The sequence below is a fragment of the Pyrgilauda ruficollis genome, unplaced genomic scaffold (genome assembly GCF_017590135.1).
Source record: "Pyrgilauda ruficollis isolate IOZ18807 unplaced genomic scaffold, ASM1759013v1 scaffold56, whole genome shotgun sequence".
NCBI classification, from domain to species: domain Eukaryota; kingdom Metazoa; phylum Chordata; class Aves; order Passeriformes; family Passeridae; genus Pyrgilauda; species Pyrgilauda ruficollis.
Window position 1 is genome coordinate 183,760 of NW_024527266.1, and position 17,053 is coordinate 200,812.

A 17,053-nucleotide genomic window follows, 5' to 3' on the forward strand; every position below is an offset into this window, starting at 1 on the left:
TCATACAGGGAAGGGCTGTGATGTGTTACCAATAAAACAGTAATGCGCACATTCACTTCTCTAAGCTCAGAAATGCTTGTTAGGTACAGGCTTGTTTAAGAAGGTAAAAAGAAATAGTAAGCTGAGACAAATCACTGAAAATGCTCTCATATAGGATATATGATTTAAAACAAACACATAAACCACACAACAACAACAACAAAATTCCCCCAAACTCCAGCTGATTCCATGAGTCAGCGGTTACTGTATCATGCACATACAGGTGAAGTTGCCACATGGCACAGACGATCTCAGTGTACTTTCATGGAAATGCATATCCCAAGCAGTTCCAACTGAGGACCACCCTCAGCTCAGAGGCACATTTGCCCTTGGCTCTTTTTGCCCCACTCCCCCAAAAGCTGATGCCCCACCAAGCGTTCAGTGCTGCTGATGACAGCAACAGCAATAACAGCCCTGCCACGATAGAGCATTCTTCCAGGCTGTGCTTTTATGAAAGCTTTGCCTTCATTACTCAGTCCTAAGAGTTTTCTCAAATCATCCTTGATTTTCTAAAGTTTTAAATCCTAAAATGCAATTCTTTTAGACTCAAATTTGCCATATTAATACAAGTCCTGATCCAGATGTATTTTCCAACATTTCTACAGAAATGAGGTGGAAAGCATTTGGTTTGGAGGAATGTGCATTCAAAGGCACTTTCCATTTCAGATTTTCTCTTACACCCTCTAGGAAACTGAGATAACACCATCAAGCTGAATTTAGGAAAGCATAAATCCCAGTTCCAAATTTCAAATTTTTGTCACAAAGCCACATTAGAATCAATGGAAACAGAATTATTCCAAAAGCTCGTATTTGGCTTTCAATTTACTGGCACACTTTTCTTCACAAGGAAGAATTTTGAGAGGGAAACTATCCTTGAACTTAGGTAACATTACAGAGGCCTCCACACCATCATCATAGCTGAACAACTACAGAATTAAACAGCAAATTGTTTCTTCACCCAGGAGCAGAGGTGAATAGGGAGGTGTTTTTTTACAACTGCACCATTTCACGTCAGAGTACCTCCACCGTATCAGCTGAACCTCAGGAGTGGACACGCAGCTATTTCCTGCAGAGAGGGAACTGAACAGCAGACAAAAAAATGAGAGCTCCAGCTGAAGAAAGAGGAGGTTGAAAGGCAGTGGGATTTATGCCTATACACACGAGCCTTAAAGAGGAATTTAGTGGTCATGACTATCAGGCAAATGACAAGGTGGTATTCTGGCAAGTCTCACACCATCAGCCAAGTACACCATGAATTTTCACAGTAGTATTAAGATGTCAGGCAGGTTTCACACAAGCACTTCTGAATTTCCCTTCTGAGCACAGCATGTAGTTTTATAAACATATGCTCAAGAAAGCCTTGTGGCCAATGGCTGCAGGAAGAGAAGAGGCATTAATTAAAGGCTGGATTGACTTACTGCAAAGAATAATGAGGCAATAAATATACTGCCCTGTTAGCACCTGGGCTGTAACCTGTGGGCTGATGATGGACGGGTTGCCTCCATATAGCTTCTGAGACTGCTTGGTTCACTCTTTTTATTGGCTGCAGATGATTTATTACATGCCATCCTACTGCATATTCATTCTGAAACTCACCCCCACTTAGAAGTGTGCCTGAACCCTGGCTGCACCTACTGCCAGCAGAGAAACATGGCTCTGGCAGGATGCTGAACCCCAGGAACCTCCCAAATCTTACTACTTCTGGGACAGCCATGTCATATAAGCCTGCTCCACAGCCCCGAGCAAGGTCAAGGGATGGAGACCATGTGTGAGTAAGGTGGGGCTGCTTTAGCTCCTTTCAAACCATAAGTACTCTGTAAATGGCTAGCCAAATTAGACAAGCAGAGAACTGTCAGCATCAACACCTATACATGGATAGCAGGGGAGATGGCCTGTCAATTAAGACTCAAGATGGGGGGTTGCTTAGATACAAGGCATAAGCTTCACCTATTAGAGGGGACAAGAAATGCTTGCTACCGGCTGTCATCTATTTCTGAGTCGCGGTGTTTATTTTCACCACTCTGCAAGCTGAGATACTCTGAGAGCTGCAACAGGACCTTGATGTGGCGGGAGGACTGCTGCACTGCCTCAGCCATAGTGGTCAAGTGCTGCTGCAGAGTAGTGCTTGCAAATCACTACTGCTCCTTAGCAGACAGAGCCTGCCAACTGTGGAGATGGCTGCACTTTATGTGGCCACAGGAGAGGAAGCAGAGACAGCAGTGTGAGAGCACATCAGGAACCAGGAGCAGGAACAGCATGAACCTCATGGTGTAAGGAACAGCGTGATTGTGTTCCCAGGAGATGAGCAAAGGACTAGGACATTTGCCACAGCAAGGTGGAGAAACAGCATTTTCGAGGGCCACAAGTCTCCTTGGGCTTGGTCTGGTCAAAACCACTTAGTTTTGGTTTCCAAAAGCCTTGGGAACCCAAGCAGCAAAGGGTGCTTAACATACAGTAGTCTAAGATTTCTTACTTTTCTTTAAATCCCACCCTTAACTCTAACATGTTTGTTTCTCTTTTAAAAGTGACAGAGAAAAAGTCTGTACCTCCGGGCTCATATTTGAAACCAAATCTGCTGACTTCAAAGTTCCTTGAAGAATATAAATGTGAAATTGGGAAAGAATTTCACTTTTCACTATCAAAGAGATATCTGAGACAAAGTACACTTTGTAACGTAAACAATCTGTCCCTCTTTCACAGGTTGTTCTACTATAGTAATAGCTCTTGCATATAATCTCTCCACTTATTTATAGTTAGAGGCTGTGAAATTATGAACTCAGCTTCTATCTACAGCCTTCCATTTTCCAAATAGCACTGGTTGACCTCTTGCTCATCAGCACTCTTCTTTTCAACACTACTGCCAAATTCATCTCTCTAGCTACACCAAAGTCACCTCCTCTGAAACTCATGGGACAAGTCTGACATCAAATGAACACACTCACTATATTTCTTCTCTGCTAAGATGCGCTTCACTATAAAACTGTTAAAAGCACAGATGGGCATGGTTTGCAAACATCAGTGAGAAAGGTTTAATGGTACACTGTACATCTCTCTATTAGGACAGTTCACTTTGGACTGACTTGCTACCAAAATAAAATAAAAGGCAGGAGGCTTTTGCCCTTCCTCCAAGCTCATAGAATACTGAAGTCAGAGTGAGTGCTGAGGGTGGTGGATTCCTTCCCCCCGCCAAAAGACTATCTCCTCGTGGGCCGATTCCATTTGGTTTACATGTAACCCTGTGGTATGGATTTTAGTTTGTTAGTTTAAGAGGGGCGGCCAATCTCTTTGCACTGGAACCATTTGAATTCTCCTCATGCCTTTGCTCTCTATCAGAGCAATCTCCTAAATTAGTTCCAGTATGTTGACATTCCTTCCATCTGGTGTCTTTCCATTCAGTGGTATTTTTATTACTCTCCTAACAGCCGCAGACAGAAGTACCTTTCCACTGCTACAAAATGCTCTTTTATTAAAGGTCAGCCAAATCAAAAGAACAAGCGAGTTTGTTTTTAATTTTGGAGATGCAGACTAGAATAACCTTTTCATTCAGAAAATTCATGTATGACCCACTTACCTCACTTGTGCAATAAGCCTTGAATTATTCTTCAAAAAGTCATGTGAGTACTGAAAACTGTCCTTTACCTTAGAAATTCAGCCTGATTCAGCTTTTGTGTTTTTGACTGTTTTACAGCCCCCTGGCATAATTTTTATTTCAGCTGGGTTTTATCTCTGTTTTTAACAGAGAATACAGCAGACATGAAAATATCCCAGATCCAATGAGAAAACCACATATATGCATACACATAAAATTATGCATATGCTTAATTATAATTGAAGATATCAAGATATAAAGTATGTATTTTAATGCTAAACTTGTGTTAAATTGTTTTCCTGAATTATGGCCTTATTCAGCCAAATTGCATCTCCTTTTAAATTAAAGGAATGTAGTTAAGATCCTGCAATAATCTTTTTTAATCAGAGAGCGTGCTATAATTTACTCCCCAGTGAGAAGATTAAATCAGAATGGGAACTATTATCCTTGGTGAAGTTGTTTCTCACAGAGCAAGACTGAGGATATGTAGATTATGATGGTTTGCTCTTTAGAAGGAAGCAAAAATGACAGTTGCTAATTTGGCCACAATAACGTTACACCAATCGACTTTGTTTCGGCAAAGAATACAAGCACTAACTCCCTTTTATTCAAATATGATTTAAACTGTCGAGGAAATTCAGAGAAGAATATTTACATTGCTATGGTAGGACTGTGTAAACGGGAAGATGGAAATAAATTTCACCGCTGCTGGCAATCAGTTTGACATTTAAACCGGACCTGCCCGTGATCTCACACATTTGAATTTATGTCATGTCCGATGAAGTCTGTTTAGGTGATCACCCTGAATGGCAGGAAATTCATAAAGCTGGGTTATGATAACCAAAGAGTTAAGTTTGTTTATTCTTGTTTCATTAGTATCTCCAGACACTTGAAATATTACTTGATGTTCTTGGATGTTATCAACTGAAAACAATGAGAATAAAGCACTCGAAAGTCAAAAGCCTACATAATCAGAGGAAATCAATTAGAAATGTGGTGAAACACTATCACTACTGAAGTACTTTCTCTTGGCCAAAAAAAAGAATAATTTCAGCTTTCCAACTTCCAACATTCTTGATTAAAGCCCAGTCATCCACGTGACGTTTAAAGGGACTCGTGGCTTTTTCAGGTGTTTTGCACACAGAAGGGGTGGGGTCATCAGGCACCAAAGTTTGTTTTGATTATGTCTGAAAACCAGGAGATAGCAAGGGCTTGGACAGAGGCTGGGATTGCTCTGAACTGTCACAGCCTGAGATAGGTGACTGTTTTGCCACCCTGGCCCCTGGCTGCTGCCCCACCCTGAGGTCCACATGCAGCTGATGGCAGGAGACACCTGTCTGAGCCAGCGCTGCTGCAGGGATGAAGTTCCTCAGCAACATGGCTTGTGTCCACACACCTTTAACAGCTGCCACACAGGCAGATTTCTGACAATGCAGCTGGTTTTGCTGATGATATGGCGACTTGACTGACACAGCTTCCCACACTAGAGACAGGCCTATGTGTGTGTGAAACACCAAGTGTGTTTATGCTTTGTCGCATGAAGTCTGGCACAAAGCATGAGATTGAACATGTATTTGGCAAGTGCAGTGAGTATCCTGGAATACTATGCCACTGCTGTTACACACTGTCAAATTATCTCCTACTGCCTTTGGGGTTTGAAAGCAGAGCTGAACCAGTCTTCTGATTAAGCATGCAACCTAGCTCAAGCCATTGTGAACTGGCAGACACATGATGGAGAATCTCTCTGCTTTTTCTTAAGAGTACAAAAAATGCAACCTAGAAAAAAGAAGGAGTGCATCTTACTTGGGAGATCCGTATTTTGTGCCTTGTTAATGCAAAGTGTGCAGCATTCTTATAAGCATCCTGGCCCTAATTCAGCAGAGCACTTCAGCACACACTTTCCTTCAGTTACTCATTTACATTAATGCCATCATGTTCCATGAGCACCAAATTTTAATCCTAATGTTTATTAATTCTCCAGGGAAGATCTTCAGTAAACTATTTCTACAAACATGTTAGCTAATAGTCTGCTTACCTTTAAGTACATTTTGCAAAAGGGCAGAGTTTTCTGTACGGTTATGCTGACCAAAGACAACTCTTTCAGCACAGAAAGTCATGCAGACAACTGTACTTCACACTACAAAGACTCAAGAGCTCACTCCTAAACGTATCAAGTGTAACTTCACCCTCATGATTGGCCCAACACGTGTTTTAATGTTTGCAGAATGTTCCTTCCCTGGTTTAACTTTTATAAAGTATTGCCAGATGAGGTAGATTTTGCACTCAAGCTATCCCTGGAAAAATATGTTAGCTCTCAAAGGCTTTATTATAAAATCCTGAAGTTTTCAAGGCAAAAAAGCAATAGGGCAACGGAAGGGTGAGGGGCAGGGGAGAGACAGACAGATGAATGGACAGAGGCATTATTCTATAAACTAAAATTTATGTGCTGAAATCAGAACACTGCCAGCAAAGGCAACTTTGTTTATCCAGTCCCTTTCAAGGAGTTTAAAGTCACTTAAAGGAGCACTTCCCTCACAGCCACACTCGGCAGATTGCCAATTACAGCCCTGCTGAGAGGATGGAATTTCTTTAGTCACAACTGTACCTCTGCCCCGGCAGTAATGGGTAAGGTACATGCCTTATGATTAGGTTACAAAGAAGAACCTCTAAACTGGAAAGCTTGGTTTCCACACATCTGAATTTGCTTGGTATCAATAAAAAAAGATAAGGTTGTGTTTACATCAAGTAGACAAATTCAGAGGTTAATTGCTATTAGCAGGAAGGTCAAAAGGATACCTAAACAAGATCCTACTTAAGGAAAATACATGTTTGTAAATGCAGTACAAAGAGCTTTCAAAGGTTATTACAGGGATATCCAGCATTGTCCATGGTACGTACATCTGCACAACTTAGCACCTACAGAGAGAGCTGTCAGACGTGCAGTGGCATGTCTGGAAACCTGCAGTAAAATTTGTGAGACAGGAGTAAAATATCTGTAGGATGGTTTCAGTCTTAAAATTAATCTGGTCTAAGTTAGTCAGCTAGACTCCAACAGGAGCCTCCAATACGTCATTTAGTCCACTTATCTGAAAAAAGGTCTCCCAGGAGGGAGCCAACCACCCCGGGAAGATGCTGAACTCTTGTCTAGAGAGGGACACCAAACTTGTAGCATACACCAACTACAGAAACGTTGGATTGGTTAATTTCAGTGAGATTAAGCCCATCTCTTAGGATTTAAATGACTTCAACATTTTTTGTCAGGGGATAGCAATATTATCACTCTTTAGGAAAATCTATGTGTTTAAAGTCCAGCTTTGAAATTATACAAATACTTTAGTCCTTGATGTAGTAGTTCCTTAACTTCACATCAAGTACTCTTCAGCTTCAAGAGAAGCACACACTCAAGGGCCCCTGACGTCACACCCTCACCTCTGGGCAGCTCCTGTGGGTTCAGCTGCACAACCACACATCTTCCCAGTGCTACCGTATCTTAAGTTACAGCATTGGCTGCTACAGGCCAAATACTGACTCTGCTTGGAAAACACACCAGAACCTGATATAGATGCTCATCCTCCACAGCCAAGATGAATTCTCCATCATGGAGCTCAACTGGCTTTGCTGCAGAAGCATTGCTCCTCCCTCCACAGGGCCAGAGAGGGAACTTTTACTCCCACAGGACTTAGTGTCTGCTTCCTAAAAATGCTGTCATCTTTTTCACTTTTACAAATATTTTAACTCAGGAAAAACTATTTTAAGTAAGGATGAGAAGGGCAACTGGCCAAAGACCCACAGCGTGCTTAATATTTTTTCTTCCTAAGATCCCATCCGTATTTGAAGTAACTTTTGTTCCATTTGCAATCTACATGCTGACACAGCATCCCTCCCCTTTTCTGTTCCTTTATCCGAGTTTATTCAATAAAAAGGCAGATACTCATCTCTTTTCAAGTACAAGAACGTGCTTTTGAATAACTCAATATGAGATAGTGTAACACTATGCCAAGACAGCCCTTGTTTTAATCAGTCGTATCAACTCTCCAAGCAGAGCTGCCATATACATCTCATCACCTTCTGCATTTACCTCACAGCTATGGAAATGTGTAGGACTACATTCAGGTTTCCTGTTCTTCACAGTGGAAAAAGGGTGATCCCCAGGGATAAGTCTACCTGACCCAGTTTCCTCTGAACCTCTGGAATCTACATCCCACATCCAGCATGCAGACTCCCTCCGTGCAGCAACAGGCCTTTGGGCTGGCATCTTTTAGCATGCACATGGCGTGACCCATTGAGCTAGTGCTGGGACATAAACAAACCGGCAAATCTTCCCAGCTGTGTCCCAGGAAGAAAGGAGGTAGAGGAGGAAGACAGGATAAGGAAACAGGAATGATAAGCCAGCCACCAGACTGACAGGAAAGTGCGCAGAGGTGGACAGGAAGCGGATGCTGGGATTCAGGGGTAAAAGCTGCAATGACAGAAGTAGCAACTTGAACTGGCTGGTAAGGGAGGACCAAAGTCCTAGAGCAGATAAGAGCAGTCCTGTGCAGTCCAGGGAAAATAAAGCAAACAAGGACTGGTCTAGGGGCTGGGAACACAAACAGACATCAGGCTGGTTCATGAGTGAGGGTGAAATGAAACTGAATTGTACAGTGGGAGCAAGGACATGAGGTGATACATGCAAGCATCTCCCACCTGTGACTGACACAGTGAACTCACACAAGAAGAAGCTCTTCCAAGCAAAGGTTTATGCATCTGTGAAACACTGGTAGCTCAGAGGGAAGGCAGTGCTCAAGGAAGTCTCGTTGGTAAGGGATGGGTTACACAAGGAGTAAGGGTTAGTTTGGTGCACGATCTCAAGAAACATGAACATCAGGTCTGCAAGAACGTAACAGAGCAGTCAGGGACGAAAATCACATTCACTAACCTTCATATATGGTGATGATATGAGGGTGGCTGAGGGATGACATGATCTCAATCTCCCGTCTGATGTGAACCATATCTTGTTCATCCTTAATTTTGTCCTTACGGATGGATTTTATTGCAACCTATAAATGCAGGAAATCAAGCATTATTCTTGGAACTGAACAGATGCATCTAATCCACTAAGAAGAGTTAAAAAATAAATACAGATGTTAGGTGTTGGCAGAACATGGAATGACCAAAACAAACCTTTAAAATACAAACCTCCATGCCCCAGCTCCCTCACTGTATAACAGTAAATACACTGTCATTACAGTGTAATGGCTGACATGAAATTTTGGGCTCCTCAAGTCTTAGGACTTTACTGAGGGGGAACACAGCATTTTTCAGAAAGATTTCTGTGCTAGCCTAAGCACTCTCCTTATGCAAATGGCAAAACTCCTCAAGAGATTTTGATGGGAAGCACGTTTGCTAAGATATGATTGCATCTGACAATTTCAAAAAGAAACGTTTGAGACAATTTCTTTGAAAAAACTTTGAGATCTCTGATGAAACAGAGGTAGGGATCCAGGGTGCTGATTATGTATTGATATCCACATTAATACATAAAGAAACCCATTAACACAGATTAGTCCATGGTTCTCTAAAGCAGGCAAACTGTTCAGGAGTTATGACTTATTAAAAAATCAGAATAAATAAATCTTTAAAATTTACATCTAAACTCGTCCTCATATAAACCCAAGACTTCAGGTCCGACACAACACTTATGCAGTCACTGCAAAACCGTATCCTTCCTGCATCCTTCCTCAATCAGCAAGTTTTTTTACAAGCATATCATGTGACTGGATGTCTTTCCAAAAGGCAGGGTGGGAACAGAGGAAGTGATAGCGGAACTTGCAATATAAATTCAAATTATAACAGTCCTTGTGAGTGTGTGTATGTGTGTTGCCTGTGAAAAAAGGTCTTATCTGAACACCCCCATAAAAATCGTGGAGGTCATCTCATGTCCTATAAGAAATGAAGAAAGCAACAATGCAGAGAAGCTGGTGGGAGAGGGAAGGTGAGGGCATTGTGCATACTGAATGGCAGCATGGCCTTTATTATACTCAATATTTACCCTGCATTGTTTTTTTAAGCTAGAGTTCAGGGAATAAATTATCAGCTAGCTTAAAATCAACAATACGTCTTTGAAAAACATGACTGACCTGCTGAGATGACCACCCTTTTATGGGTAAACCAAACTTGTGTCATTCTTTCCAGGCAACTACTGTGGACTTCTCCTGGGAAAACATTTGTAAATCTATGATTTATGTTATTTCCCCAGTTACTCTAGAAAAAAAAATTTCACTGCCTGCTTCAGTAATTGCAAGTGGCATGACCAGTATTGTTTTCATTATATGATGTAGCATTGAGGATATTGAAGAAAGAAGAGAAAAACTTACAGTATTATAAAATTGAAATGTACATAAACAGGAGCCAATTTAAAGGATCAGGTTTCCTACAAAGCCTTCAACTCTGAAAAGCAACATTGTTCAAAAAAGCATTAAGCACATGCCCCATCCCCTTGAATTCCCAAAGACTGTTGCACGTGCTTAAAATTAAGGTCTTGCTCAAGTGCTCCCCTACTTTGGGACAGCAGAACAAAAAGAAGTCAAGGGACAAAACAACTTGCATGTTAAAACCAAAACAATTATTTTTTTCCTCTTGACCCAAACATTTGGAATAGAGATTTTAAAAGTAACAACACAGCTATAGTCTTCTTTACGTGGCACATATTTCTAGAAAAGGTAATACAACAGATCTTAATTGAGTGACCAAGATAGTCTCGAAGTAATTCTAGAGATGGAAAAGGCAACCAGCTCTAAAGATGACACTGGATTTTTCCCCTTCCCACGTTTGCACTGGGACTGACTGCAAACGCAAATACACCCCATATACAGAAGGATGTGGGTGGCTCTTTTGGAGCAGTATGTGCATTCCTGCAAGAAATAAATATAGACATGGGTAAAAACACATTTTTTCTTAAAAGACAGCCTTGTACTTGGCTCTGAGGAAGAATTTAAGAAGGGTTTCATTGTCAAATATACAACGGGGAGCAAATTCTTCCCCATTCATGGCTGGTAAAGTAATAACAGCAGCCCAGAGGACACGCCAATCTCCTGGTAACTTGACTGCGTGCTTCACAGACAGGACTTTTGCACATCTACCCATAATTACTGCAACTGGCCTCTGCAGAATAATTTATATAAGAAAACATATTTTTAGATACAAAAATGCAAACATGATTGAAAAGTGTGGTGACACTTTGTAATTATATGTTTAGATCAATATTCTAATGCAAACAGATGTGTTGGCTGGGAACATATTTTTTTAACAGGACCAGAGAGTTTACAGTCTCACAACCCACGCTGAAAATTAAGGCACCTTAATTTATAAAGGCTATTCCTAAAAGTTCACCCAAATTTCAAAGATGGTACTTAAGCTCTCCTGAAAGCATCACTTCCCAGTTGCAGGGGTAGAATGCAACAGCCCAGCCAAAGTACTTGGGATTCTGTCGGTGACATCCAGGCAACGTCTCATCACAAACATAAGGAAAGAATACATGCTGAACACATCTCTCGGGTTTTAACATTCCAGACTTTCTCTTCCCTCACTTGGCACTTGGAAACAAGGAAAGACAATTAGCAGGTGTGAAATATCTTTACTCCAGTGGTGTCAGTGGAGTCAGGGCAGCTCTATTCATCCACCTAGCCACGGTCAGCCCATCCCCTGCAATCCTGAGGCACAGCAAGAGTGCTGCGTGGGAGGCAGTGCCCCTCGCACCTTACCAGTACAAGCACTCGCACCGAAGAGAGCTTTACTCACATGCACTAACAAAGCAGTATCACTGTCTATTTGCACAGCACATAAGCTGTAGCCATTTATTAGTTACACCTTGATAAGCAAGTGGTGAAACAGCACAATTTATCCACTTTCAGATGAGGAAATCGAAACAGAAAGGTGACATTACTCCTAAAGGAAATGAGGACAGTAAGGAAACAAGGACAGTATCACCCCAGAAACTGCTGCCTGCCTCTTCCTCTCAAAATGTGCAACACACCACAGAAGAACCTTATTAAACAAACCATCTGGTTATTAAAGGATGATTTCCTTTCCCCATGTTTAATTGCTATTTTTCTCCTCAAAAAGAGTGTCAGGAAAGTGAAAGGTTCAAAGGCATTTCAAAAAATACTTTTCACCCCATGCCATATGCCTGGTGGCCTGCACAATCCCCAAGTGGATAGGTTCCACACTTCAAAGGCTACCAGCCATGCACAGCCTTGCTGGTGACCTGGTCTGAAAGGCCAAACAGTGAGTGATTGGTGTCAGCAGACTGTCACTGTCAGAGGCGGCATCCCAGAGCAGGATTAGTGGAGCAGGACAGCATTCATTCCAGCTCTTCCCTTCTAAGAAACAGATTTCTGCCAGTCAAGTCTTTCACATACAGCAGTCTGCTCAGTCCACATCAGCAAGAATACTTGGGCTCATACTTGTGAAAAAAACAACACAAACAAGAAAGCAGCCCAGTTGGGTTTTATTCAGTATTTCATGGAAACATTACAACTCACAATCACATTCCAGGTATTTATTACATGTTTCATTGTGTTCATATCTCTGAGCAAAATAAGACCTCTAGCTGTATGTTATGGTATCAGACTGTAAAAAAACAAGCCTCCCTTCCAGGTATTCTAAAATATCAATAATAGAACGTCTCTCATGAAATTTATTTATTTCAGAAATATATTCCAAAAAATACATTTTCAAAGAGCACTTATGCTTTTAACACCAGACAGTGCTGGCTCAACTTTTCTAAACCCCACTTACAGGACTGCTGCATGATGGACCTGAATAACTTCAGTATAATAGGAAATAATGTCAATTGAGAAATACCTCATGAAAGAACTTGTTTGTTCACTCTTAAGGCACCTTTCTTTCGTTCTTTCTAGCCTGCTTTCTTGCTTTCTCTGAAAGCAGCGGCTTCACTGAGAGCAACATCAAAATTTATTAAGGGTCACAGCCTATGAATCACGAGTACAGAAAAAGCAACACGCTTTTTACATCAGCTACATTAACTACTCCAAATATTCCAGCTCAATATCTGCAGAGAAAGTGCTGTTAGTCCCTTTGGTACTCTCAAAACACTGTACTTATACCTCTACCACACTTTTCAATATATTTTACAGGGTTTAAGACTTAGATAATTTAATTATAGTATTTTTAGTAACATTACTAGTGGAGGAATTTGTATTTTTCCTAGCTTCTTGTCTTAATGAGAATTTCAGATAACTCCAAGACCTTGCACTCAGAGAGAGTAACATATTAGATTCCTAATACTGAAATCTAAAGCTTCTCACCCCAACAAAACAGGTTCAAGTTCACCTAAACCCCCTATAGACATAGTATCCAATCTGGCAAAACACTTCAGCACATGCCTAACTTCACACATGTGAGCAGGCCATTGACTTTTGTGGGACAGCTGACACATGCAAAGTTAAATACATGCATGAGCACCAAGGTCACAGCTCAAAACTAGGCCATGTGAAGTTTCCCTCTGGGGATCATTACTGGCTGTGTGCACCAAAACCATCCCCAGTACTTTCTGCAGCTCTGATGGCTGCATGGTCCCACACATGGGTCAAGGGGAGACAAAGACCATCATAGATGGGATGAAATCAACTCCACCTGCGCTACCAGTTCTGGTACCAGTCTCTGCTCAGAAGGAGGTAAAGAGAATACCCTCTCCAAAATCTATGGTACAGGCAGGGGGCTGTGAGCCTCTAATACAGCCAGGCACCTCCAAACTGCTCTTCACAAGCACAGCCCCAGCTTCACTGCTGCTCTGCCTTCCAGAAGCAGATAGGAAAGAGACAGCAGAACTTTTGGCTTCCCATCCCTCCATGAGTCAGCTTGCAGAGTGTGCTGGGCGGGAAGCATAGAGAAATAAATTGCTTTCTTCAAGGCTGCAATAAATTACTGGAAAGAGGATTTATACTCACTCCCTGAACTGGTGTAGAGAGATTATAAAGTATTTCCCAACACACTTCATGCTTCTTTGCTTTTGTTTCATACAAATAACTGGAATTGAACTATAAATACTTCAAAAGTATGATGGTTGCATGGTTGCAAAGGTTTCTGTACATTCAGTCATATCTGTGAGAGAAATGTCTTTTTTCCTTTTCAAGCTTCTTGGCTGCTTAGCAGACCAAAATGGGTACAATTTATTTTTACAGAGCCTGATCAAGATCACTGTGTACAAAAAAGTATTTCCAGGTCTAAACATGTGGCAAAGGGCATGGCAGTAGGTGCCCACTTCCATATCAAATCTCCATGTCTGCTGAGTCACTGCTGGCATCATCGTTTACAGCCGAGCAAAAAAAAGCTGTGTTTTCATCAAAGTGAAAATCTGTTTCACTTGATTTCAGGAAGTTGGCTCATGTGTTTGTTTTAGTCTAATGAACCTAAGTTTGCCTCATTTCCAGCTGAGTTGTGTGAATATAAATTAAGGTAGAACTCGCCACACTGCAGAGTCAAAGATTTTTAAGTCAGTGAGTGCTGTAGCTGAGCCTGACTACTTAAATGCCACAAACCACTGACCCTTCCCCAGCAATTTCTGCATGCAGTACATTCAGACCCATTGAAAACAATCTTCCACTCTCTATTATCTACCAAGGCTATTTTTAGGACCATAGTGAGATATGAACTGTTTTTTTCCACCGAGGGAGGCTGTGACTTTTAAGCTGGTTCCAGTACTTGTACGTATCACCCATGCTCAAACAAATTCCAATGGGCTCTTGCAATACTATTGTGGAGAGTCAAAAAACCAACATCAGGACAGAGAGCAAAGTTCCCTGAGAAAGGGAAACCAGCCTGTTGCCACTGAGCAATATGTCAGAAAAGCCGCTTAAAGAAAATTATTAAAAAATGCTGTCTTTGGATGAAGAGAGAGGGGAAGGTTAAATACACATAAAACTCTCCTTTCTGAAAGCTGTGAACTGAATCCATCTCCACCCAGTAATGGGAAGTGGGTGAGCCCAGCCAGTTTCACAGCTCTGCTTCCTTTCTTTGAGATTCGAAGGTGGGAAGTGCAATGTGCCAAGTGCCAACGGGGTGTGGAGGTAAAGAATAGGTTGATCAACCAGGGGAGGTAGAGAAAGGGAGAGCAGAGGATGTTTGGGGGTGGGGAGAGAAAACGTACATTGTTCTTTCTCCAGCTCCACAGAGCCAAGTAAGAAAGAATAAAGTCTGGCACCATATAATGTTTTTTCCAGGGGAGTCTCTGCCTATGGTTCTTGGCCCAGACATCACCAACCCAAGAGGAAAAGAAACAAAGCTACAAAATTACGTGGTCCCTGAGGTGGCTGCAATCAAATGATAAGGAGGGGGATGCTGGTAATGTAGTTGCATTGAAATGGCACTTCCAGAGGTTGCACAAAGGAGAAAAAGGAAAGGCAGGGGGCGGGCTGAATTACTGTCTAATTGGCCTCTGGACCTTTCAGGTGGGAAGAAGGATCCATGGACAGATATTCTTATGGGGAAATGAAGCATTCAAAGGGTTCTGAAAAGGTATGCTTATGAGGACTTCTTTTTGTAAGCCTCCTACCACATGATTATACCTTTGCTGTGTCCATTTGCTGAAAAAAAGTTATCTTGAGATTTCAGCCCTGTGCCAGATGCAGTACTAAAGAGCATCATGCAGGATGTGTAATTCTAAGAACAAGCTTCTGCATGGTCACAGAAAACATTTCATGCAGTCATTGAAAACTTGACAAAAGGCCACTGTGAGTGTAAGCAAAATTAGTGCTTGGCGTTCTGCAGTCTGCTAACACATCTCTCAGAGCTCTCCCTTTCAGGGAAAGAGTAAGGTTGACACAATGCCATTGTTTCAGAGATTGTTAGTTTTCACATCCTAAAAGCCAGATCATCTCCATGGTGATACTGCCTGGGAGACAAGCCTTCAACAAAATCCTTATTAATTATTTATCAGCAGCCCAACTCCATTGTTTGATACGCTGGCAAACTATGCAGTAATCAGGAGAGTTGCTCAAAGCAGTAACCGGTGCCATCTGCACCCAAGTGAGCCTTTGCTGATTTAAATCTCAGCTTCTGCTCATTACTTTGTACCATCACATGTTTGTTCATGTCATGGATGTTACCAAGAACAAAACATTGTTATTGTTGTTGCCAGCCAGCAGCTGCACACATAAAGGGCAATGATGCACGTGCCTCGATGCACCTCTCAGGTCCATGTGCTTGTGGGACATAAAGGTATTTCTTACAGCTGCTTCACTCTGCATGGTAACAGCATATAGCAAACATTAGCATCTCCCTGTTTAATTCCCCTCTTCACAACGTACCAGACAGATTATATTTCTAAAAACCAAAGCTGATGTCACTACTTGTAGAGAAACTCACTCTTGTGCCAAGGCACTAGAAGTCCCGAGTCAGTGTGATAAATGTTAAATCAAAATTCTATTGCATAAGCTGAGGTACAAGGTGCCACTGTCTCTGGGAGAATGAAGGTATGATTACCTCAGGTTTAATTTTCCTTTTCTGGTTCTGCTGGATATAGCTGCTGCTATCATATCATAAACGATGATTCACCAAGTGAAGAAGAGGAATTAACTATTCACGAACACTCAGTACGGGGCTTACATATTCTCTCTAGTTCCTCCTTTATTCACAGAGAAAGATGTTTGTGGAATCAAGTTTTTATGAACAGTAGAAGGTATCAGATGAACACATTTATACTGTACGTATATAAAGTGGGTGCCAGGAGCAACATACAACACCCTTCCTCCACTTCTTTCCTCACCCCCTCATATGGTGCTTGTTATCAGGATTTGTGAGCACATTTCCTGAGTAACTACTGCCTAACTGGGAAATTTGCATCCCTTCATTGTCTGGTACCCACTACCCTCAGTTATGTCTAAAAAGCCTGGCGCATTTACACCATGCATTCTCTGACAAATTTCCCTGGCAGGCCTTTCTTCATTTAATGCTGAGAATCCTTGCCTCAAGTCATGTGCGTCAGAAATATACCAAAAAACTTCTCCCTTCCCAAAAGATTTTTACACCGTATTACTGAAGTCCTAAGCCATAGCACTGTTCAGTTCTAGAAGAAAGATCCTACAAATAACCACCATCCTTAGCAATAATGACATGTTTCCCTTAGTGATACCTCAAGTTGCCCCTTCTCACCCCTCCCTACTGTCCCAACAGCATGCAAATTTCATCCACGTCAATACTCCCTAATCCACAGTACACCAAATTTGCTGTGGTAGGAGCACAGGTTGCAGAAGATTTGTTGAAAAGCAGAGATCTTACATGACCAGGTTATTAAACATGTTTGCAGCTGTGTCCTGTCAGGACTGGAGCCCAAGGCTGGTCTGGCATCCTGGGAGAGTCCCTATCATGTGCAGACTTCACCCTCCTGGAGAAAAGAGTGGGACTACTTACATCTTCTCTAATACA

The 17,053-nt window shown here is 41.8% G+C and overlaps 1 protein-coding gene across 1 annotated transcript in view; it reads right to left on the reverse strand.

The window, feature by feature from the left end:
• The window catches only part of NUAK1 (NUAK family kinase 1), a 46,567-nt gene that overhangs the window by 14,743 nt on the left and 14,771 nt on the right, over nucleotides 1-17,053 (reverse strand). Inside the window, exon 2 of the mRNA XM_041481477.1 lies at nucleotides 8,547-8,667. Within this exon, the coding sequence (XP_041337411.1) occupies nucleotides 8,547-8,667 (121 nt within the window). The remainder of the gene's footprint in view (nucleotides 1-8,546; nucleotides 8,668-17,053) is intronic.